This window comes from Bubalus kerabau, chromosome 3 (genome assembly GCF_029407905.1).
Source record: "Bubalus kerabau isolate K-KA32 ecotype Philippines breed swamp buffalo chromosome 3, PCC_UOA_SB_1v2, whole genome shotgun sequence".
In the NCBI taxonomy this organism is placed as follows: domain Eukaryota; kingdom Metazoa; phylum Chordata; class Mammalia; order Artiodactyla; family Bovidae; genus Bubalus; species Bubalus kerabau.
This window is the reverse complement of record NC_073626.1, coordinates 178,692,529-178,717,949: the sequence shown is the minus strand read 5'-3', so window position 1 is coordinate 178,717,949 and position 25,421 is coordinate 178,692,529. Positions and strand designations below refer to the sequence as shown.

Here is a 25,421-nt window from a genome sequence, read left to right as displayed (position 1 = left end):
ACAGCTCAGCTGCTCAGACGCCCTCCCCTGACCCTGGGAGCCTCTGCTTTGTAGTTCTCATCACGGAGGCAGGTTCCCTTCCCCTTGGTGGAAGGAACGCTCCCTGTGTTCATTCATCACCGTTGGCCATGCCTGGCATGGGCAGGGGCACAGCTTATAAACACTCGCTGGATGAACAAGCCTCTCAGGAAGCACACAGGACAAGATGTCTCAGCTGGAGGAATGCACTCACCTGTCACACAGCTGATCAAGAACTGAGGTCTTCTGACTCAACCCAGCTCTTGCCATTAAACTGCCTGGATTCCCTGCCCTCTTCTGTCCTCAATGGAAGATTCAAAACTAATTCTGGATTCCTTCTTGGCTGCCGAGGCCAATGATTCGCTCCTACTGCAGGAACTCGGTGGAAGGCTTTTTGCAGCTTGGTAATCACCAACAGAACATCTTTTGAGTGCCCCCCAACAGCATCAGGAGGTTCTGGAGAAAGCACAACCCTTCAACATCCTCTGGCTGGTGGGAGGCCACAAGAGTGATGACTGAGCGACAGGTGATGCCAGAGGAAGGCGAGAAGCTGGCTGCCTCTTTGGGTGTTTATTATGTTGAGACCTCAGCCAAAAGCAACGGTGACATCCAGCACAGACTTTTAAGCTGCTTACTCAGGAGATCTATAAGCTGTGAAGAGAGGGGTCATGGGGCCAAACTCAAGGTGGGAGGGAGTAAAAAGCAGGGTCCCACCACAGACCAAGTCTCAGGAGGCAGAGACCCAAAGCAGGGCAAGGGGGATGTGTCTGTGCTGGTGGCCCCTGGGTGGGCAGCCATGCTCCCTGAAGCTCCTGGAAACTTCATGATCCACAAAGGTCTCTGCCAGGCACAGAACAGGATGATGCTAGGTGCCACTGAAGGTCATGACCCTGAGGTCTCAAAGCACCTGGTTTCCTCTGTACGATGGTGAAAACACTAGGATCTCCACAACTACAAACAGACAAAAGCCTGCACGGAAAGGCCTTCCCCCAAGTCTCTTGCTATCTTTTCTCAGCATCAAGGATGAACTCCAGAAGTTCCAGAAAAGCAGATCAAAAACAATTTCCCCAAATCAGGATGCCTCTTCAGTTTAGGGCTGATAAGAAAAGGTCACCCTGCTCGATTGTTATGGCAGAGAGACTGGACTGAAAGTCCTGCTGATGGTAAGGTCTTCCTTGGAGTAAAATAATGGAAAAATCCCTGGGTTTTTTCCTCCATCATAGAAATGAATAATAGTGCTGCCATCTGCTGACTAGAGGCCACATTCAGCCTTGCTTATCCTTCTCTGGCATCTCAAAGGCTGTAAGCCATGTACCCTATTTCTTTCGATTAATAACTTCTTTATTCTGGAAAAGCAAATGAAAGTCATATTCATATAAACACTGACATTACAAAATACAGGGAGAAGAGGGAGGGAGAAGGGAACAGAAACCTCTACAAATCCTGCTAATATTAATACTCTCTCACCAAACAAGACCATAATGCTTTGTCCCCTATTCAATCACTTACATAATAAACCACAAATAAAATCTTCTCTGGAAGATACACTGCTCTTCTTTGAGACAGCAGGGAACAAGGACTGCAAGTTGGGGTAGGAGGCTTTATTCTCTTGGCAGATCCTCTCAGTCATTATAGATATTGCTGCACTGTTAATAAAAAATATATGCTTCTCTGTAAAGCATTAAAAAAAAAAAAAATCCAAGGATGAGATGGCTGAGGTCTCAGCTCAAGTATCTCCAAATACATTGCTGTCCATCCCCTGAGCTTTCCGTGCGTTATTTCTTGGTTGTTTTCCGGATCAACGCCATTCTCTGAAAGGAGAGAGAAATAAGCAATGACACAGGTTAGAGTGAGGAACTGTCCAGGAAATCCATGTGTGGTTATCAGGTAGCATGATCTACGCCACTCATGAGGCTGGAGTCCTCAGGAACTTACAGGCACAGGGCAGCTCAGCAGACTCCTTCTAACTAAAGTGCAGTCTGCGGGGCCCTAAGAGATGTTTCTATTGGCCAGTAGACCCATTTCATTGACCGAAAGACTCAAAGAGCCCTATGCTAGCAGGATGGCAAAAAAAAAAAAAAAGAAAGTTAAAAGCAGAAGCTGACATTTCTTGCCTTTTGGGGATATAAAGGGACAGGCCATCAAAATATGTTTTCTAGGCTTACTCCCCCTCACCAATCTCTTTTCTTGATGATGGTGAAAATAGGGAAAAGGCCTCTGTTTTGAGCCTGTTGTCAACACACAAAGGGAGCTGATATTTCACACTTGATGACCTGCAATGGAGGAAACTGACTCTAATAATTTCCACCATAACCCATCAGGGCAACATTCAGATCACGGGTTTCAAATCTTCCTATTACCAGCTACTGGCCAAATTAACGACTTGCTTTGCTCACTCTTTTTGACTAAGAGATTGTTTTAACATTATGATATTTGCTGACTGATAAATAAATAGGGCTAAAAGCGGACAATTTGATAGCAGAACCAAATTGACTGTCCACTGTCTTGAGGGATTCCCTTCTGAACAACACTGCACTTAGGCTATTAGCAGTCTTCTTATAGAGCTTCCTTTGTGAGCTTTGTAAACATACCCATCCAGAGATCCTAAGCTATGGAAAAGCAAAGTACACTCAGTCAGAACTGCCCAACTGTGGCCATCTAAAGCTTGCAAAGAGCCCACTTTCAAATCAGAGAAGCCAGTTAAATTAAGATTTGTCAAATGGAGGCCAACATTGCTATGAGACTGACTAGTGACTGGGACAGCTTGTTCTCCAGCAGAAGTGGAGACAGATTCTCTTACTGACCCCTCAGTTCTGCAGTAAGAGGGACAGAGAACAAAGGTTAAGCTGGGGCAGAGGCCAGAATGCCTGACAGAGCAGCCTGGGTGCTACCTCCTGGCATAAGTATAGCATACTTCTTTCCTTAAACTGCCCTTTAGTCAGGGGGTCCTAGATGATGTTCAAATCAGCAACAATGAAAGATTTCATTAACGAGATGTGGTGGGCGCAAGTTCCATCCATGTTAGAAGAACCTAGAATCAACAACTTTAAGCAACACCACAGACACTCAATTTTTTCTCTCATCAGAGTCGAGAGAAAAAACAGACCCCACTGAGAACAGCCAAGTACCAAGGAAAAACATGTCTGATGTGCCATGGAGCCTTGCTGCCTCCTGCCCTCTCTGACATTTGGGGGAAATGACACCACAGTCATTTCCCAGCTGCAGATGGTAGCTGTGTGCCTTCTCCCTGAGACACAACTCAAGGAATCAGCTGTGGCAGCCTTGGGACTCTGAAGGCTTCTCACCTGTTTGTGAGCTTCTGTGGTGCAAGCTTTTTTGTAGGGTCGGATTTCTTCAGAGCCAAACCCTGGGATCCACATGTTCCACTGGCGTTCTGTAAGGAAGAAGCCCACACAGAGATAAGGGGACCAGGAAGAGAGTGTCTGGGTGCAGTGTGACTCTCAGACAAGGGTCAGGGAGGACTAACCTGGGCAATCCACTGTACTAATAAACAGTAACTCTGAAGAGCGGCTCTATGGGATCCAAATAGGTAACTGCGTATGGTGCCTTAAAGGTTTTAGAGGACACTGTTTGACCTTCTTGCAAGGAAAAAGGAGGTAAATGAGTCAAAATTTTGAGTGTGAAGCCCTAAGGTTTTCTATGTAGCTTTTCAGGAAAGTTACTTGTTTCTTCAATCATCTTACCCTTATGGTCAAGGCAACCCCTCTCAAACCTAAAGGAGGAGTAGGAACGGAAAGGCACTCTTAGCAATCTGGAGTGAAGAGCCAGGTCCTAGCTCTGCTGCTTCACTGTGGAGCAATATAATGTTGGGTCTTGGTTTCTTGACCTTTTATATAGTAGTAACAACAGAAATATTCACTGGAAGGACTGATGCTGAAGCTCCAATACTTTGGCCACCTGAGGCGAAGAGCCTAGTCATTGGAAAAGACCCTGATGCTGGGAAAGATTGAAGACAGAAAGAGAAGAGGGCGACAGAAGATGAGATGGTTGGTTGACATCACTGATTCAATGGACATGAAATTAGGCAGACTCCAGGAGATGGTGGAGGACAGGGAAGCCTGGTGTGCTGCAATCCAGAGGGATGCAAAGAGTTGGACAGGATTTGGCGACTGAATAACAACAGAAATAACCACCTGATAGGGTAGTTGAGAGCCCTCAGTGGCATGCTGCAATCTCAGAGCCTGAGATAAACACACAGAAATACAGATACTGAAACAGGGATGTCCACGCCACAGCTCCATGTCCTTTTGCCACTGGATGACCATGCCTGTAGGACTGCTACTCCACGTTACCAGAGCGCAGACATCACTTGGTTATTCTTGGTTATTCTCCTTTGTCAGAAACTGGCATAGCTACATGGACCCCTCAATCCACAAATAAAAGTGTACTGCACTTTAAGTACATCGGATGTAAAGAAATCACACATATAAGATTATTTAGGCAATAAATCTCTACTCAAAAGGAGTACATATTTAATATATATTCAAGTGCAACTAGTTAGAAGATACCTAAGTTAATCAGTTGGTAACTCTGAATATTTAGATTCATTTAAACCTAAAGATAATGAATTAATATGAATGTATACTCTACAGATAAATATATTTAATGGAAAAAAAAATAAAGAAATGAAGACCATGTCAATAGAAGGTGAGGTTATTTAACCATTCAAGTACAGGAAATAGCTGGATGAGAGGCAAACACTGGCAGTATCCATCCCAGCCTGCCCAAAAGCAAGCCATCGAGGTTTACAGCTCCACTGGCAGACTTACCCTTGGTAGGGCTAGGAGGAGGGGAGGTGTGCACAGCTGACCTAGATGGTCAACACCAGGTTCCCTAACTTCCCATGCTTTGATCCCATGCCTCCCAGCAATCTTCCTTATGATTCAGGTTCCATTAGGTCCCCTGACAAAAAGCTATTCTGGTCATACATAATTTCAAGTATTCATGTTTGTGATAATTATTTCTTACCCTTAATGAAGAAACTGACATTCCAATTTTACTTTCAACAATCAAAATACAAAACACTTTTACAAACAGGAATGTTAAACTCCGAAAGTAAAAGAAACTGTGTGGGATTTTTTAGGGGAGGGTATGATAAAATACACATAAAATTAACCATTTTTAAGTGTATGGCTCAGTGGCAGTAAGCACATTCACACAACCATTACCATTATCCACCTCTTTTCATCCATCCAAACTAAAACTTTTTCATCCATCCAAACCTAAACTCTGTACACATTAAACAATAACTTCCATTGCTCCATCCTCCTAGCCTCTGGTAACCACCACTGTACTTTTGGTCCTATGCATTTGTGTTGTGGTGGTTTTAAAGTATGTCTTCTATCAAGAAGTGGAGTCTGTGATCCCTCCCCTTGAACCTGGTCAGGTCTTTGTGATTGCCTCATGGAACAGACTTCAGCTTCCCAGGTGGCACTAGTGGTAAAGAACCTGCCTGCTAATGCAGGAGATGTAAGAGATGCTGGTTTGATCCCTGGGTCGGGAAGATCACCTGGAGAAGGAAATGGCAACCCATTCCAGTATTCATGCCTGGAGAATCCCATGGACAGAGGAGCCTGGCGGGCTATATAGTCCATGGGGTCACAAAGAGCTGGACACAACTGAAGTGCATGCAATGCAGTGTGTCTTTAGAGGCTAGTTAACAAAAGCCATGCTATTTCTGCCATGTTTATTACACAATAATAGGTAACTGAAATATCTGTCTTCTGCTATTCTGTTCAGTTCAGTCACTCAGTCATGTCTGACTCTTTGCGACCCCATGGACTGCAGCATGCCAGGCTTCCCTGTCCATCGTCAACTCCTGGAGCTTGCTCAAACTCATGTCCATTGAGTTGGTGATGTCATCCAACCACCTCATCCTCTGTCATCCCCTTCTCCTCCTGCCTTCAATCTTTCCCAGCATCAGGGTCTTTTCCAATGAGTCAGTTCTTTGCATCAGGTGGCCAAAGTATGATGCAAAGTCTTCTGCTAATAATACCAGCAATGTTAACCAGAAGTGTGTCATTTATGCCACCCCCAGTACCAGCACCTTCTGAGCAGTAGCTCCCTAATACCAAGAAGGAAGCCTTTCAGTCAGGGCTGATTTGCACTGAATCCCTTAATACCTGTGCCTCATTCTTTTGGCCTGACTTTGTAGTCACAGATTGTTCCCTTCCTTTTGATCATACTGCAACCAATGCAGCAGAGGATGGGGATGGGGGTGGCTTATTCATTTCCAAGTGATTATGATTATCAATGTTAGATGAGTGTCTCCCAGAAAAATTCAGGCTCAAATTTAGTGTCTATTAAGTAGAAAAGCAGAATGCAAAATTATATGTGCATTAGGGATAAAATGTTCTTGGGAAAAATACATCAATAAACTAAAAACTGGAAGGAAAATACCATTATATGAATGGTGGACATCTAATAGCTACATTTACTGAGCTCATTATTTTGTGCCAGTCACTTTACAAACATTATATATAATCCTCACAATGACCCTGTAAGGAGGATATTATGATCCCTATTTTACGAATGATGAAATCGACTTTAAAAGAAAGTAAGTGGGAAGGATAAGGTAGTACAGTTAGGCAGTGGCAAACCCAATGCAGGGCTCATTCCCCTACTATGGACGGATTTCTCTTTCCTGTTTAATGTTACTATTGAATGAATATATAAATCCCAGAGCTCTAACGTCTGATCCTGGCAGGAAGGTTCCTGAAGGAGCAACAGTGTGGATACCACAGGGAGAAACGAGATCGCATACCTAGATGCAACTGGACATCTTTCACCTCCAGGGTGCTGGACTTGCGATGCCGAGCAAGCTGGCAGGCAGCTGTCACCACACTCTCAATAAAATCATCAGCAATCTGCAGCAGCATCTGGGGGAAAAACGGTGGGGGAGAGTAACCATGGCATGGCAGGGTAGGCTCCTGTTGCTGAGACACCTGTATTTGCCTGAATCACATATCTAGTCAGGCTTTCTATTACAAGGCCTGGAATCAGCATTTGAGTGAAGGTAAGAAGGAGGAGTGAGGACAAGAGAAACATACCCAGTCGTTAACCAGGTTCAGAGAAATTCACACCTTTCTAAGGATGCATTTTCTGTACTTTCTACCTAGCAGCAGTCCACCAGCCCAAGCCCTATCCCCTCTATATCTTCTTCTGAATTAGGGAGAACATAAAAGTGAATCATTAAATCCTCATTTTCTCATTAAATCCTTCATATTCTCTTAAGCATTTTTATTTCCATTATCTCACCGAGTCCTTATAATAATCCCATTGGGGAAAAAAAATGGGGCAAAAATTTTATCCTAATTCTATAGAGGAGGATGCTAAGATTCATGGAGACTAACTTGTTTATAGCCATGTAACTACTAAGCAGCGGAAGCAGGATTCGAGCTCAAGGTTCTAAGTCCAAATCCTGGATTCTTTCCACTTCATTATCCACTATTCGTAGACTATGTAAAGAGCAAAATCAGAATTCTGAAGTTAAAGATCTACAATTAAGAAAAACTGAAATTTTGATTAGTGAATACCTTCCTCATGTTTTCCTCTGGAAAAAAAATAAAATAAAATTACATAGTTATAAACATTACTTTTTCTGCTAGACCATTAATATATTGCTATCTTTCCTATGGAACTATCTAAAAGAAAGATTTCAAATGATTAAACATGGTAAGTCAGCTCCAAAAATGACCTCTCTCCTAACCCAATAAAACAACAAGAAAAGGGTCGGGGGTCGGGGGGAAGACATATAAACCCACAAAGACAAGAAGAAAAGGAGAGAAAACCTTAATGGACAAGAGATTCCAATAAACTTTTACAGCAAAATTTTGGAAAAGAGGTAACAAAGAAAGAGTGGGAACTGACCTAGCAGACAGAAGGTATAACACAAATGCCTGTAGAGGGGACACCAATGAGAACTGAACTGATTTCCCAGATCCAGGATTTGGAGCTATCATTAACCAGAGAAGACTTGACTGAGATATGGGACTAAAAACTGAAGAATTGTTAGATGTCTATATACAGAACAGACTTCCAATCCTCATCTTCAAAAGCAGCCAAGCGACTCTTCCCCACACATACCAGGATTACTAGACATCTGAAGGAAATCTCCAACACTAAAAAGAAAATAAACAAACCAAAGGGGCATTAGGGGACCCAGAGGAAACAGACAATACAGGGAAAAGAAGAAAATGTCAAACAACATAATATCTTCAGAGAGAAAAACAGAAGAAGACCCTAACAATCATAAAATAAGAACAGAATGGATTAAGGGGGAAAAAAAGAGTTAACAACAAAAAGTTCATGGAAATTAAAATTTTTATTTAAAAAAAAAAAAAGTTAAAATTTAGAAGATAAACTGAGGAAAATCTCTCCAGCAAGCAAAACTTAGAATTACAAAGAAATGAACAATAGAAAAGATAAAAGAAAAAAACCCAAAACTAAGAGGATCAATGCAGAAGATCCAACATCCAACTGTTACTGTTATAATAACCCTGTGAAAAAAAAAATGGAGCATGGATTTTACCCTAATTTTTTAGAGGAAGATGATGAGATTCATGGAGACTAACTTGTTCATAGCCATGGGACTACTACACGGACAGCTGTCATTCCAGAAAGAAAGAACAATAATAGAGAAGAAGTTATCAAAAAACCAAGATTAAAAAATGGAACCCTCATAACAGCTGGTGAAAATGTCAAAGGATGGAACACTTTATAAAAACAGGAAATTCTTCAAAGGAAAAACACACTTACCATATGATTCATCAATTCCAGTCTTAGGTATATATCCAAAAGAAATGAAAACGTATGCCCACAGAAAAAATTGTACATGATTTCAAAAAAAGAAAGGAAAGAAAAAACAAAAAACCTGTATATGAATGTTCATGGCAATATAAGTGATATAGCCAAAAAGTGGAAATAATCCAAATGTCCATCAACTGATAAATAGAAAAACAAAACGTGGCATACCCATACAATGGACTAGCATTATTATTCAGTCATAAAAAGAAATGAAGTATTGATACCTGCTACAACAGGATGAATTTAAAAAACATTATGTTAAGTGAAAGATACTAGTCATACAAGACCAATTATTATATGATTCCAATTATTTGAAATGTCCAAAATAAACAAATCTACAGAAAGTAGTTTAGTGGTTGCCAAGGGTTGTGGGGGTTGGGGGAAAATGAAGTGACTGCTCCTTTTAGGGGTGATGACAATGTTCTAAGATTATGTTGATAACTGTACAATTCTGTGAATATACTAAAAACCAATCAACTGTGTATATTTCAAATGCGTGAATTGTGTGTTACATGGATTTTATTTCAATAAAGCTGCTATCTAAAAAACCAAACTCACATAGTCAGGATAAATATTTTCTCTCCAGATAAAAAAACATAAAAATAACAGTGGAATTATACTGTTTTTGTAACCTGCATTTCCTTTCTCTATCATTACATATTCCTCAGAAAAGAAAAAAACAAACAAACAATATCATCTTTGAATTGAGGCACACAAGTGTCTAAAAGAAGCCTGTAAGAACACAGCACAACAAAAGAAAAAAGATACATATAAGGCTCATATGAAAATTCAGAACAGGAAGAAATTTGGACCCTAAAAGAACTCGGACCAGAATAGCCTAAGGTTTCTCAGATTTCAGAAGACAATGGAGCAATGCTTTCATCACAAACAGGAAAAAAATAATTTCCAAATAGAATTCTAAATTCAGCCAAACTAAAAATTAAGTGTGAGGTTAGACTGCAGATACTTTCAAATATTTTACCTATCATCTAGCCTTTCGTAGGAAGTAACAAAAAAAATCTAGTCTAACAAAATGAGGGAGTAAAAGTAAGAGGATGTGGGATTTAGGAGACAAGACATCCATCAGAAAAAGAGCAAAAGGAAGAGGAGGGGTCTGTGTAAGTAGATTAAAATAAATCAAACTAGAAGAGGATGGAGGTTTCCCGGAGGGAGAAAACCCAAATTAAGTATTTTTCCATTTGGAAAATAATGTTGATGGGGTATAAGATAGCTAATAGTGGAAGCTGAATAAAAAAGGCACAAAGAAAACTAAGTAACTAAAAAGGGTCAATTATCTACTTCAAGAAGATAAGTTATACCAAAAAGGAAAGGTAGTCATAGGCATGACTTGGCTCACTGGTGACGAGTAAACAATTAAATAGCCAGAATAATGTAAATACTGATTTCTGGGCTATGCAAAAATTGTGACAAAACGATACTGGAAAAATGAGAGAAAGGAAAGTCTGTATGGCACGTATGTGAGTGGTTTAACAAATTCTTGTCTACCATAACAGTAAGTTTACAACTATTAGAAAATTAATGAATCAAAGAATATCTGTTTAAGTATATTACTCAGAAATTCAGTGGAATGGGGACTTTCCTGATGGTCCAGTGGTTAAGGCTCAGCACTTCCAATGCAGGGGGCATGGGTTCAATCCCTGGTCAGGGAACTAAAATCCCGCAGGCCCCAACAGTGTGGCCAAAAAAAAAAAAATTAATTAATTAAAAAAGAAAAGAAATAGAAGAAACAATTTAAACTGTTGAAAGTGACTGCCTATGAGCAGCAGACTACACCCTTTTCGATAAGCAGAAATAGCAGTGTTGTTAGGTATAACATTCTCTAAGGTGATTTGTGTAAGTTATTCTACCAGACCCTCACAAAAACCCTGAATAACCCTGTAGATAAATACTGTCATACCTTACCAACACAGGAGGAAGCTGAGTTTCAGAAAGCTTCACTAACACACCCACAGAGCCAAGTCTCAAATTCAGATATGTCTGCCTCTAGAGTCTGTGTTGTTAATGGCTATTCTGTACGACTTCTCAGGGGGACAGTCTCTGGAGTACCCAGTCCCACCTTACCTCCTCCACATCTTCATCCAATTGCTCATTAGGATCCACTTCTCTTACTAAGTCCTGTAACTTCTTCTTGGTCAATACCTAAAGTTAATTGGGAGAACAGTTTTCAGCCAATTTACCGGGTTTGATTTCTACTTTCCAAAGAATTCTCAGTCTGGCCTACCTGGAGCTACTACTGGAAGACTATATTCTAGAGTCAAGAATAGACTAGCGAAAGGCATAAAGATCAGCATGGAGGAGAGGCCAACATCTGTCAAACAGTTTTAGGAAACTCTATTAATTACCAATTTTCTGACCATCACAAGTTGTACAGCTCCTCTGCTGCCTTTGTATAGCTTCCCACCTGCCCAGCTCACAGAGCCTCCTTTCTGCGCTTTCCTAGGCTACCCAGGTAAAAGCAACCACTTCCTCCTTCGGCCTCTGTCGTACCTGTGTGCCCTTCCATCATTGGGTTTCTTTCCTTGTTTTCTGACTTAATAGCCTAAAAGCTCCTCAATGGCTGGGAACGTGTTCCTCTCTGTTTAACTGAATATTTGTATAAGTATGTACAACTATCGGAGAAGGCAATGGCACCCCACTCCAGTACTCTTGCTTGGAAAACCCCATGGACAGAGGAGCCTGGTAGGCTGCAGTCCATGGGGCTGCTAAGAGTCAGACACGATTGAGTGACTTCACTTTCACTTTTCACTTTCATGCTTTGGAGAAGGAAATAGCAACCCACTCCAGTGTTCTTCCCTGGAGAATCCCAGGGATGGGGAAGCCTGGTGGGCTGCCTATGGCCATTAATTATTTACCTATTTTATTTTGCTTAACAATTATATAGCATATATTTATATATAAATATATAAAAACCTGTCATAGGCAAGGTATTTTATTAATGCATGCATGTGTGTGTGTATATATACACACACACACACATATATATGTATACACACATATATTCTACAAAGTAAAAATTGATAAATGTACATGATATATTGATAAAGAACTTAAAGAAGTCTGAGAGGAAGAGGCAGCATCTGAGATGGACATCTCTCAAAGTATCACTGCTTTAAAGAACAGATAAGAAGTGCCCACAGAGAACAAAAAGAGGATGATACCTGATTGTTTTCAGGGCTGAGACGCCCTCCTGTCCCAGGAGTGCCTGGGATCTTTACCACTGCAGTGCTATTGGCCATGGAGCCTTGTGGAGGGGTGCTCGCTGGTTCCGGTTTTATTGATGAGAAATTGGACAGGTTGATTAGGGCTGAGGGACCAAACTGGTTCATAATCTGTCTTGCTTTGGACTTCAGCTCATAGAGCTTATCGAGATCTTGTTTCTTTTTGGAGCTATGAGGACCAAGGCCAATCAACTGTAGAAGAAAAAAAAAAAATTAATTCAGGAAAGACATGTAATAAAGGATGAGTTTTAAAAGTAAAATTCTATGAGGTCTGTTGGACTTTGAAGGGTCTTCATCTGACACCTGCACATTCAACATGGAATGAAGAATGTTCACTGCTCTCACCTGATATTTAGAAACCATCTCTTTTGGAAAAGTTAAATAGTCCACACAAGTGAAATAAGAAATTAAATGAAATGAGGAATCTTATGTACATAAATAAATTAGAATGAGCAAGACATTTTTGAAGACTTTGTAAAAACAGAATACTTGGTTAAGTAGTACATGCATTATTTTTGAACATCAAATAACGCTAAATTCAAATAAATCATGGCACAATCACATACTTGAAACCTAGTCACAAAACTTCAAAAAACAGATTAGTTCATTTCAGCATTTCAAACATGCTTAAATCTATGCCAGGGCCTGATAAACACGATAAATTTAGCAACTGTTAAAAGTAAGCTCTTCTCTGTCATCAAGGGCAAATTTTCTCTGAGTGTTAGCAATCTTTAAATACATGCAGAGTCCCTAGCCTGGAATAGCCAAGACTTCTAAATTTTAGAGCCATGAGGTTGACTCGGTGGACCTCAGCTTTGGTGTCATCAAGATCAGAAGCACATTCAAGAAGTTCTGCCCACAGTGACCTCAAGGAGCTTACTTACAGCTATCTGAGTGTCTAGATCTTTAATTACATCAGCAACGGCTGTGAGCCCGGTGAAATGAGAGGCAGCCATTTCAAAAGCTACCTGTAAATGAATAACTGGCGTCAAGCACCACCCTTGTCACAGAACCATTTCAGCTGCATGGCCTGCATGTCTTCAAAGACCAGGATGCAGGCAAACTGGATGCAGAGAAACATCTCCTTATTCCTGCTGTGCACCAAGAAAAACATCTCCATCTCTTTCATATATAACTTTTTAAATTAATTAAAGACAACAATAGTAACATTAAGACTCTCTTCCAAAAAATGAATGCTCTACTGTTAGGGATAAACTAGCAGCATATGAAACACTTTATTGACCAAAATTACAGAATTTGAACCTGCAAGAATCATGGCAAAGTTTTCAGAACTTGATAAAGCTTAACAACCTAAATGGAGAAGGCAATGGCACCCCACTCCAGTACTCTTGCCTGGAAAATCCCATGGATGGAGGAGCCTGGTAGGTTGCAGTCCATGGGGTTGCTAAGAGTCGACACGACTGAGCGACTTCACTTTCACGCATTGGAGAAGGAAAGAGCACCCCACTCCAGTGTTCTTGTCTGGAGAATCCCAGGGACAGGGGAGCCTGGTGGGCTTCCGTCTATGGGGTCGCACAGAGTCGGACACGACTGAAGTGACTTAGCAGCAGCAGCAGCAACTTAAATGAGCATCTTCATCTATTCTACTCTTGCTCCTAATGCTAAGCTCCTCTCCAACAAATTGTTTAACTCTCTAATGGCAGAAATCATCTTCTGCTGGTTTACTCTTAATAAAAGCAATTAGTTAAATGATCAAGAGAAACTTTGTTGGCCAAGAGTTGACTGAGGTGGGTAGCATAACATAAAGATTACTTTTTTAAAAAAACACATGGTCCATGCTTCCTTCTCCCTTACTCACAAATGTTACCAAAGAAAGAATCAGCAAAAGAAAAGGTTGTTAAATGGTAATAACTCTTCTAATGTTATAAAAAACAAACTATTTTCCCAGAGCAAGTTCTATGATAAAGCTTTATTGAAGATTATCAGTATGAACATACTCTGTCCTCAAATAACATTCCCACAACATTCAGCAGACTTACTTCCCAAATAGCACTGAGTATTGCTCAAAGTAAGTGGAAGAACTTTTTTGTATTTCTGAATAATGGAAATTTCCCTATTAAGAACTTGGAGATAGGGACTTCCCTGGTGGTCCATGCTCCAATGCAAGGGGCATGGGTTTGAACCCTGGCTGGGGAATGAGACTGTACGTGCCACAACTAACAACTGGTGCAGCCAAATAAATAAATATTTTAAAAAAGAACCTGGAGATTAAAAAAAAATAGCTATCTACACAGTACCAAATATGAATAATCATATAGGAATTAATCTTAAGGAATAGCTCTGATGGCTACTAATAAAATAAACAGCCTTAATGAAATAAGTGGAATCTGTGTAATGTAAGAAAAATCAAAGTTTCTAAGACAAGACTGAAATCAGTTCCCACTGATTCAGTTGAGAAACAAACGATACTTCTAACTTTAAAAAATTCTGGGTCAGGGAGCTACTTCTTCCATTAAAACAAAACAAACAAAGCAGATGATAACCAGACACCCATTTCCAGACTGGCACTGCTCTGAGTTTCCTAGACCATTCCTTTATTTGGCTGAATTTAAAGCACCAGAACATACCTGGGTGGGTGATGATTTCATGGGCTTATACACCTGTCAAGCTCATCACACTGTATATTTAAGATCTATGCATTTTAAATTATGCCACAATTAGGGACAATAAACCAACCCCTCCCCCAAATAGGTAAAAGATTACACTCCCAGGCATTTATCTCAGAAAACAGAAAACTTATGTTCTCACACAAAGCTATATACTCATGTTCATAGCATGTATTAATAGAGAAAAGACATATTATTGAATAAATGGTGGCGTATAACTGAGTATATCTGGAAAACATCTAGTTTCATATTTAAAATTTAAATAGTTGATCAATTTGCACTGGGGGGTGTTATACATTTTCCCTTTCATATGCTCCTCCATTCCAGATTGATCAGATATTTAAATTTTAAATATCAAATCACAGATAAAATACAGAATATCTTTAAAGAATATTCTGAAACCTAAAATTTACATTTTATACAAAAATTAACTCAAAGTGGATCACATATATGTAAAATGTATAACTACAAAATTAAAAAAAAAAAAAGAAGAAAATTTTTGGGCTCTAGCTAGGCAAAGCATTCTCAGACATGACACCAAAAGCATGATCAATAAAAGGGAAAACTGATAAATTGGCCCTCATCAAATATTAAAAGTTTCCTCGGTGAAAGCTCATGTAGAAAAGATGGAAAGACAAGCTGCAGACTAGGAGAAAATATTTAAAAACTATAGATCCAACAAAAGACTAGTATCTAGAATGCATTAAATAAACTGTCAAAACTCAATAGATTAAAAAAAAGTAATTCAACTGGAAAATGGACAAAAGTCACATCAGACATTACACCAAGGAGGATAAGCAGAGAGCAAATAAGCAAATTGAAAGTCATTCAATCAACAACATTAGTCATTAAAGAGAGGCAAATTAAAACTATAATGAGATATAACTACACAATTACCAGAATGACTAAAATAAAAAATAGTGACACCAAGTGCTAATGAGGATGCAGAGAAATTAGATCACTCACATAGTGCTAGTGGGAATATAAAAGGTATAGCCATTCTGTGAAACAATTTCTTAAAAATCTAAATATATACTGTCACAGAGGAGCCTAAAAAGACAAGACTAAGTGGAAAAACTAAGAACTGAATAAACCATGGACTTCAGCTAATAATGATATATCAAAATTGGTTGATTAGTTGTAATGAATATACTATACTAATGTAAGATATTAATAATGAAGTGCATTATTATAGTAACTGGGTACAGGGTATATGGGAGCTCTGTAGTATCTTCTCAATTTTTCTATAAATCTAAAATTGCTATCCTGGTAGGACCTCCTAGATAAATAAATAAAACTGCTCTAAGAGTTTATTTAAAAATGGAAAAAGAAAAAAATCACTAACACAGGAAACAACAGGAATGAATCAAAATATTTTGGTGGGAAAAAAAGTCGGTCTCAAAATAATACATACTATGATCCCATTTATGTGAAATTTTAATATCTAATGATCTAAACACAAGTCTCTAATGATAGATGAGGCAGAGACTGACTGCAGCAGGGCAGGGTGGAAGTTTTCGAGGTGATGTAAACCCTCTATATCTGAAGTAGGGGGACTGCTTACACAGCTGCTACGTTTATCAAAACGCACAGAACTATATGCTTACAAGGTATACATTTTATTGAATGCAAATTATACCTCAACAAAGTGAATCTGGAAAAACAAAAACAAAAAACCACACAACTACTATATGACCCAGCAACTGCAATCCTAGGCATTTATCCTAGAGAAAGGAAAACTTATGTTTACACCAAAACCTGTACATGAATGCTCATAGTAGACTTACATGCAATAATCAAAAACTGCAATCAATTCAGATGTCCTTTAATAGGGGAATCATGAAACAAACTGGGGTATATCCATACCATGGAATACTACTCGGCAAGAAAAAGCAATGAACTACTGATATGCACAACTTGGCTGAACTTCCAGAGAATTATGCTGAGCAAAAGCCAATTCAAAGAGTACACACTGTATAATTCCATTTATATGACATCTTTGAAATAACAAAATTTTACCAACAGAGGACAGATTAGTGAGGTTGTAAGGGACTGGGTGGGAGGGAGGGAGATGTGGTTATAAAGGGGCAACGAAGAGCCCTTGTGATGGAACTGTTCAATATCTTGATAGTGATGATGGATAAATTAACCTAGAAAAAGTGATGAAATTGTGTAGCACTTAGTACATATATACATATAAGCAAACAAGTACAGGTAAAACTGGGGAAATCTGAATAAGATTGTGTGGTTGTATCAATGTTGATATCCTGATTGTCATATTACTCAACAGTTTTGCAAAATGTTATCACTAGAGAAAACTGGTGGTGCAAAGGGTGCTCTGTATTATCTTTTATAATGTTATACAAATCTAAGTTATCTCAATTTTTAAAAATTGGAAAAACAATATCCTCAAGTGTAAATAATATCCTTTTAAAGAAATGAAAACTCAGGAGCTATAGCTCAGGAGCCATAAAAGAGACTAATATGTTCAACTACACAAAAATAAAAATGTCTGCATGGCAACAAGTATAACAAATGAAGTTAAAGGACAAAAGACAAACTAGCAAAAATATATGCAAGATGTATCAAAGAACTAATTTCTTTTATATATAAAAAATAACTGCAAATCAGTAAGAACTAACTACCCAAAATAAATACTATGAAGAAACATGACAGTACAAGAGAAATTCAAATGGTTCTTAAAACAATGAAATGATCCTTATTCTCATTTATAATAAAAATACAAATTAAAACTACAGGGTACTATTTATTTGCCATTTGGCAATGATGATAACGTTTTAGTATACATACACTGTTTGAAAATTTTATGGAGAAATAATCATTTCATAAGTTGCTAGAGTAGGGGTATGAAAGTTAGAAGTCTCTATAAAGAGCTACTTGGCCATATCTATAAAAATAAGAAAAGTGTATATTGTTTTGATCCCATGGTTCTATTTTTAGCAATTTATATTACAGCTGAACGTGTATGTGAATAGAATACTATACATACAAGCAATTTCAACCTAAATGTCTATCAAAGTGATAGTTAAATACACTAGATATAACTATATAATGGAATACACTGAAAAAAAATGAGACATGAAAATATTATCTAAGTGAAAGAAACCAGTCACAAAAGATTATATATTATATGATTCCATTTATATGAAATGTCCAGAATATCTATACTGTAGTGGTTGCTAGAGCTGAGGAGTGGGGAGACGGACAGGGACTGACTTCTAATGTTTATGCAGTTTCTTTTAGGAGTGACAAAAATAATCTAGAGTAGATTGTGGTGATGGTTGCACAGCCCTCTATGTACCAGAAAACTCTGGACTAGGGACTTCCCTGGTGCTCCAGTAGCTAAGACTCCAGGGCTCAGGTTCAATCCCTGCTCAGGGAACTAGATTCCACATGTAACAACTTAAAAAAAAAGATCCCCCCTGCCTCAACTAAAGATCTTGAATGCCACAATGAAGATCAAAGATCCCCGTGCTACAACTAAGACCAGGTGCAACCAAATAAACAAAGAAACCAAATGCTGAAGTGTAAACCTTTTCTTTTTTTGGCTGTGCCCCATGGCATGTGGAATCTTAGTTTCCCAACCAGTTGTTGAACTCCCACCCCCTGCATTGGGAACATGGAGTCTTAGCCACTGGACCACCAGGGAAGTCCCTGAATTGTATACTTTAAATTGGTGAATTGTATAATATGTGACTGACTCAATAAACTGGTTTCTAAAAAGCAAGGAAGTTCATGAAATGACCTGCAAGATACACTGTACATTGAAAATGCAAGGTACAGAACAGTGAGGATAATTTGTTATCACTTGTTTAAAAAGACACACAATTATAAATGTATAAATTATTCCTGGAAAGATACATAAGAAACTGATAGCGATGGTTGTCTTGAGGGGGATAGGGATGGTAGTATCTGGGTGGCCATGGAACCAAGGTGTGAGACTTATCTTTCATTATATACCCTAAATGTAATATGTGCATACATAACCTATAAAAAATTAAAATAAACTACTGTTTGGTTTGTTTCCTCTGAAGAAATAGGTAATATTGACCCCTGTTTTTAAAACCTAACAAAAATAAATCTTGACCTTTATCTCATACCTTATATAAAATACAATCAAAACTGATCACAGACTTAAAAGTAAAAATGCAAAACTATAAACTTCTAGAAAACATAGGAGAAAAATCTCCCTAACCTTGGGTCAAGTAGAGTTCTTAGACACAACACCAAAAGCACAATCCACAAAAGAAAAAATTGATAAATGGGGTTAATCACAATGTAAAACTTCTGCTCTGCAAATGAAAATAAAGACAAGTTTCAGACTAAGAGAAAGTATTTACAAATCATGTATCTGCAAACAATTTGTATCCAGGATATACAAAGGACTCTCAAGATTCAATAGGAAAACAACTCAATTAAAAAATGGGCAAGAGATCTGAACAGATCCTTCACCAAAGACAAGCAGATGGCAAATAAACACATGAAAAAATACTCAGTATCATTACTCATTACGGAAATGCAAAATAAAGCCACTATGTGCTCAGTCATGTCCAACTCCTTGCAACCCCATGGATTATATAGGCCACCAGGCTCCCCTGTCCATGGAATTTGCCAGGCAAGAATACTGGAGTGGGTGGCCATTTCCTACTCTAGGGGATCTTCTCAACCCAGGGATCGAATCTGTGTTTCTTATGTCTCCTCTATTGGCAGGCGGATTCTTTACCACTGCACCACCTGGGAAGCTCCAAAGCCACTATGAGATAACAGAAAGCACCTAATTGGAGAAGGAAATGGCAACCCACTCCAGTACTCTTGCCTGGAGAATCCCGGGGACAGAGGAGCCTGGTAGGCTGCCATCTATGGGGTTGCACAGAGTCGGACACAACTGAAGTGACTTAGCAGCAGCAGTAGCAAGCACCTACTAAAATAATTAAAATTAAAAATAGACAAGTGCTAGAGAGGCATCACTGACTCGATGGACATGAGTCTGAGTGAACTCCGGGAGTTGGTGACGGACAGGGAGGCCTGGCGTGCTGCAGTTCATGGGGTCACAGAGTGGACACGACTGAGCGACTGAACTGAACTGAGAGAGGATTTGGAGCAACTGAAACCCGCATACACTTATGGGGTGACTGTAAAATGGTACAGTCTCTTTGGTAAATGGTTTGGCAGTTTATTATAAAATTGTATACTTACTATATGACCCAGCAGTCCACTGCTAGCTATTTACCCTAGACAAATGAAAACTTTTAGTCACACAAAACTCAGTATGTGAATGCTTATAGCAACATTATCCATAATTGCCAAAAACTGAAAACAATCTTTCAACTGGAGAATGGATAAATGAACTATGTATAGCCATACAATGGAACACAATTTAGCAACAGAAAGGAAGAACTACTAATACAAGGAACATGGATAATCTCCAGTGCATTAAGCTAAATAAAAGAAGCAAGATTCCAAAGGCTACTTCCTGCAAGGGTCTGGAAAAGGCAAAGCTACACATGGATGGAAAACAGATCAGTGATTGCCAGGGGTATGACCCTGGGGAAAGTCTGACTACAAAAGAGCAGCATGAAGGAAATCTGGAGGGTGCTGGACCTGTTATGTAACTTGAGTGTTATGGTGCTTACATGATAGTACACCCTTGTTTCAACTCATAGAACTGTAACCTGAAAAGTGAATTTTACTGTGTGTAAATTTTAAAATAAAATTTCAAAAAATCACGATGTGATCAAAATGGTCCAAATTATCTGTTTACTGACAACTTTCATTAGCTCAATTGTAGATGACGCTGGTCAAGCACAATGGAATGAAGTGACCGTAAATAACCTGAATTCCATTATGTAATGTACTATGGTTGTTTTTGGGCTACTCAAATCTCTAACTCATTTTCTTAGCATGCCAAGAGGTAGGAATGTACTATGGATTAAAAACAGAGCTATTAACTGCAGGACAGTTTGAGAGAACAATTATACTAGCAAACTGTTACTAGCCCCTACTATGTGGAAATCATGTGCCTGGATTGGCTTTAAAATCCTTTTACCTCTGAAATGTTTAGGAATTTATTATTTAAACAAATACTAAGTAGGGAATTCCTTAGCAGTCCAGTGATTAGAACTCCATGCTTCCACTGCAGGGAACACAGGTTTAATCCCTGGTCAGAGAACTAAGATCCAAACAAACAAAAAACCCCCAAACTGAAAGGGGCTACCAGCCTGATAGCATAAAAGCCTTATCACTGTGGTACATGACTTAATGATTTGAGTTTTCTACCTGGCTGTTTCTCCTCTCACTGGTTTCTAGATGCATCTAAACAAGCTCATGGTTTCCAGCCTAAATAAACCACAAAGAATCCATTTTACTGCAGTCTGTGAGATCTGAGAGCAACAGAAATGTGGGATTTTTTTTCTACTCGTTTTTTGACTAGTTTGATACTGTTCAGGAATTTTTTTTTTTTAAGGCAATTTTGAAATAGCAGAAAAGCAGTACAGTACAGCAGTCAAGGGATGGACTCTGGTAGCAGTTTCTGGGTTCAAGCACCTACTCTGCCACTTATTAGCTTTATGTCCTTGAGCAAGTTACCTAATCTCTTTATGTCTCAATTTCCTCATCTAGAAAATGGAGTTAATCATAAGGCATACCCCATGGGATTGCTGTGACCATTCACTGAGTTATGTACTCTAAAGCACTTAGAAGAATGTGTGGCACTGGTAAGTACAATTTAAAATGTTTGCTAGTGTACTATATATGCTTTCCTCTTTTAAATTTTAATTATAAAAGTCAGTATATTAAGCCTAAAATGTTTCACCCATCCTGCTATGTATTAGTGGCATCCTATAATTATTCTTATTACTTCAGACATTTAAAAAAGAAAAGTGGATTAAAAAGAAAGTTGTGGCAAATGGTCAGCAGGAGGCTGATGAAAGGCGCTGTGACACAGGGAAGATGCAAGTCAGTCGGGCTAGGTGCCACCACAGTTCTGCCACTGAGTTATGTGAGCTGCCTTTGCCCAGTTTCTACTCCTATAATTAGAAAGGGAAGGGAAGTCGCTCAGTCGTGTCCGACTCTTAGCGACCCCATGGACTGCAGCCTACCAGGCTCCACCATCCATGGGATTTTCCAGGCAAGAGTACAGGAGTGGGGTGCCATTGCCTTCTCAGATAATGAGAAAAGGACCAGGCAAAATCTAAAGTCTCCTCCAGCTCTAACAATTAGCATAAGGTTTAAAATTAAGTCCATGTGTATAGATTTAAAAGTTTGTCTTCAACACACTTGTTTCACAGAGCAGGTTATAAACACTGCCGATGTGCTGCCTCTCAAGTACTTTGGGTCAAAAGTAATATGTTCTATGTTCATATCTGCTCTAACACAATGATTTTCTGATCAGATACTTACTTCAAAATCCTATTCTAATAATCAATGCTAGAGCCACAAATGAGTGAAATAAGTAATACAATTTGCAAATGTAGATGAGAATGATAACTCCGGAGTAAACTATCATGAATTAAATCATCAGGTATTTTGAAATGGCAGTATGGTCATGCTTTACCTCATAATTTGGTGTAAGTTTTGATCACTTGCATTCAGTATAGGCATTTGAAAACAGTATAGGCAAACCCACTGGGAACTAAGTTATTCCAGTTTCCTCAAACATCTAATTCATATTACAATAACTGTAAAGTTACTCCATTTAAGTCCTTGTTCTTCACATTGGTCTTTCTTAGCCTCCTAAATTTAAAACTAATATGTCTTACTCCACTGTGAGGAAAGTTCTATACAGGTCCCATTTTTCTATTTTGAATATCTGTGCTTCTTTAAAATACAGGAATTTAGTTCCCCTCAAAAGCACACTGCTTAAATACCCTAATAAGTTACAGTACTTGATATTAAGAGGAGTCTGGAGGAGGAGGAGGGAGAGCTTTTATTCAATGCTAGGCTTTGTATAACTATTCCATTTTGCTGAAGAGCAAATCTGAGACATTGTGAGGAATCCATTCAGAAAAACAGAAAAATATATCAGTCAAACACATAACTGGATTTGACTGGGGCTGGGTCACTTAGTAGCAAATGATTTCAGGCGAGGCACTTCACTCCCTGCACTGATTTCATATATCTGTACAATGGAATTAACAATATTTAACTTGTGGGACTGTAAACTTACTCTAAGTTTCAGCAAAAGGTATTACTGAAGAATCAAAGTAACTGGTTCTAGTATCCCCACCATCCTTATCTAAAAGGAGCCGTCTTCACGAAATATGTTAAAAATAAAGGACACACTTTACTTATCCCTGACTTTCTAAATGACTTACTATATTTTTGAGGGAGAAGGGGCTTCATTTAAAGGTTTCCTAACATGTAAGTGACACTCATTTTATCAATGTCAATACAGTAAGAAGACTCAAAATAAAATACTAGAATCTGTAAAAACTTCCCTCTTGAGTTTGAAGTTTGAGCAAACATTCTAGAAATATATTTTCAAGGAATATAACCATAAGCATCTCCTACCTGCCATGCAGAGCAGGGTACTGTATCAAAATCATGATCTAATCAGTCGTGGCCTCACTGTAATTTTTATCTTCTTTGGATTTTAGCTTCCTTATATGTAAAATATGAGTTTAAAAAAGATTATCTTTTCTGGTCCTTTCATCTCCACCATCCTCATTTTTTGAGATGCAGAGATCTGCGCTCAGTTGAGTAGAATGGGATTTAAAGCACTTACTAAGTATATAACTGCTTCAACTTTACACCAGGTGCTTTACCAGAACGAAGCTGAAAAAGAAGATGCTTGCAAGTGGGCTTCCTAGATTGCATCCGACACAAGACAAGCCTGCCAAAAGGTCAAGCAGGCAGCGCGAAGGAGTCGTTGTCTTCCCCTGAATACAACCTTTACCACTCTCGGTTCAGAGACTAGGAGGAGAAAAAGTGGATCCCTGTATCTTTTCCGAACTCTCTCCCTTTTACTAAGAGGCTCATTTCCTCACAGCCACGGCCTCTTACCCTCTTCGCTTTTAGGAGTTCGGGTCCTTACAGCCCTGTTCCCTCAGATACTTCGGAATCTCCGAGCCCCGACCCCGTCCCCAGAGAAGTCCGTCTTCACTGACCGCTCCTGTTCTTCCCAAACCCGTGTCCTCTTACTGCTCCTGCCTCTCAGGAACCGAAGTCTTCGCTGCCCCGTTTCTGAATCCTTCCTTAGAAGCATGGGTCTTCACTGTCCTGCTTCTATCGCTTAGCTTCTATCGCTTAGCAGCCCGTTCTTACAGCTCCGCTTTTACCTCTAGGAGACCGTGTCTTCACGACCCGTTCTCTTCCGACCCTCTCCTCTTAGGAGCGTGGGTCCTCACAATCCTGTCTGGCCCTCTGAGCCCGCTTTCCCTCAGATGCCGGATAACTCACATCCGTCCCCTTTCCCTATGTCCTGTCTGGAGCCCAGGTCCCCACAGCCGTATCTTCTCCCAGCCCCGAGCCCTTCGGTCCCGTCCCAAAAGCCTGATTCCTCACACAGCCCCGTCTCCTCCACAACCTGGCTCTTCAAATACTGACCACTGTGGGTCTGGGTCCTGACTCCTTCCTCCCGCTCTTCTTCAACTGCCAGGGCCCAAGACTCACAGGCAGCAGCGTCTATCTCCCCATGATATGCGGAGACTGCCCCAGTGAAGCGTTCGTCTCAGCAGCCTGTCCGACTGCTCGGCCCTCCCCGAGTACTTCCGGCACCGCTCCCCGCCTCCAACCCGGAAACGCGCGGCTCTTCCGGCCGGCGGGCGCGCGCCTGGTTGCGCAGGCGCGGACTGTCCTCAGACAAGTGGTGGTGATCTTGCCGGGTAGCTCGGTTTTGGCAGTTGGGGTTTTTCCTGCTTGTGACTGACTGGTAGTGTGCGCGAGCTCTGCGCCTTCTATCCCGGCGTTACTAACCCTGACCTTGTTGTTTCTCACCAAAATAGCTTGTTGTATATATTGCTAGCAAGACCGGTAATTGACGCCATCGTATGGCTTAGAGGTCGGCATTTTTGGTTGGTGTCTTTGTCGTGCTGTGAGGACAGTAATTGAAGGCGGGAGGAGAAGGGGACGACAGAGGATAAGATGGTTGGATGGCATCACCGACTCAATGGACAGGAGTTTGAGTAAACTCCGGGAGTTGGTGATGGACAGGGAGGCCTGGCGTGCTGCAGTCCATGGGGTCGCAAAGAGTCGGACACGAAAAGAGCGACTGAACTGAAACTGAATTGAGGACTAGTATCTCCTGGGACCAACACTCCAAAGATAGCTAATTATTGGACGTCAACCGGGGAAACTTGGGACAAGAAAGGTTTATGGCTGTGGTTTGGCAGTTAATAACAGTTGAGCGCTTACTATCCACCAGGAACTTTTTATAAACACCTTACCGTCGCTAAGTCATTTAACGATTTAAAGAAACCTGTGAGAGGGACACCTTGTGGTCCAGTGGGTAAGACTCCGCGCTCCCACTGCAAGGGGCGCGGGTACTATCCCTGGTAGGGGAAGTAAGATCCCGTGTCCTGCGGGACGCATCCAGAAGAAAATAAAGGAAACCTGTGAGAGATTAACCAAATTCTAACTAATAAGTGCAGAGGCACAACTGGAACTCAGAATTCTCTCTCACTCTGAAGCCTGAACTGTCTAATCATTAGAAATGATGTTTTCGGTTACTTCATCTATCAAATAAATGTCAAAT

At 39.9% G+C, this 25,421-nt stretch overlaps 1 protein-coding gene across 5 annotated transcripts; it reads right to left on the bottom strand.

Annotated features, from left to right (window-relative positions):
• Nucleotides 1-1,337: 1,337 nt before the first annotated feature.
• Nucleotides 1,338-24,497, bottom strand: TAF12 (TATA-box binding protein associated factor 12). 5 transcript variants are annotated; one of them, XM_055573933.1, is made up of 7 exons: nt 24,275-24,457; nt 12,968-13,051; nt 12,024-12,275; nt 10,927-11,004; nt 6,803-6,917; nt 3,324-3,412; nt 1,338-1,829 (listed from the first exon to the last, which is right to left on the bottom strand). In XM_055573933.1, the coding sequence occupies exons 2-7, from the start codon at nt 13,037-13,039 to the stop codon at nt 1,794-1,796; spliced, it is 642 nt and encodes a 213-aa protein (XP_055429908.1). In that variant the 5' UTR covers nt 13,040-13,051; nt 24,275-24,457; the 3' UTR covers nt 1,338-1,793. The 5 variants fall into 5 exon arrangements, with proteins under 5 accessions (XP_055429908.1, XP_055429909.1, XP_055429911.1 ...); XM_055573934.1 differs by having other exon boundaries at nt 24,341-24,384; XM_055573936.1 differs by lacking the exon at nt 12,968-13,051 and having other exon boundaries at nt 24,341-24,497.
• Nucleotides 24,498-25,421: the final 924 nt, after the last annotated feature.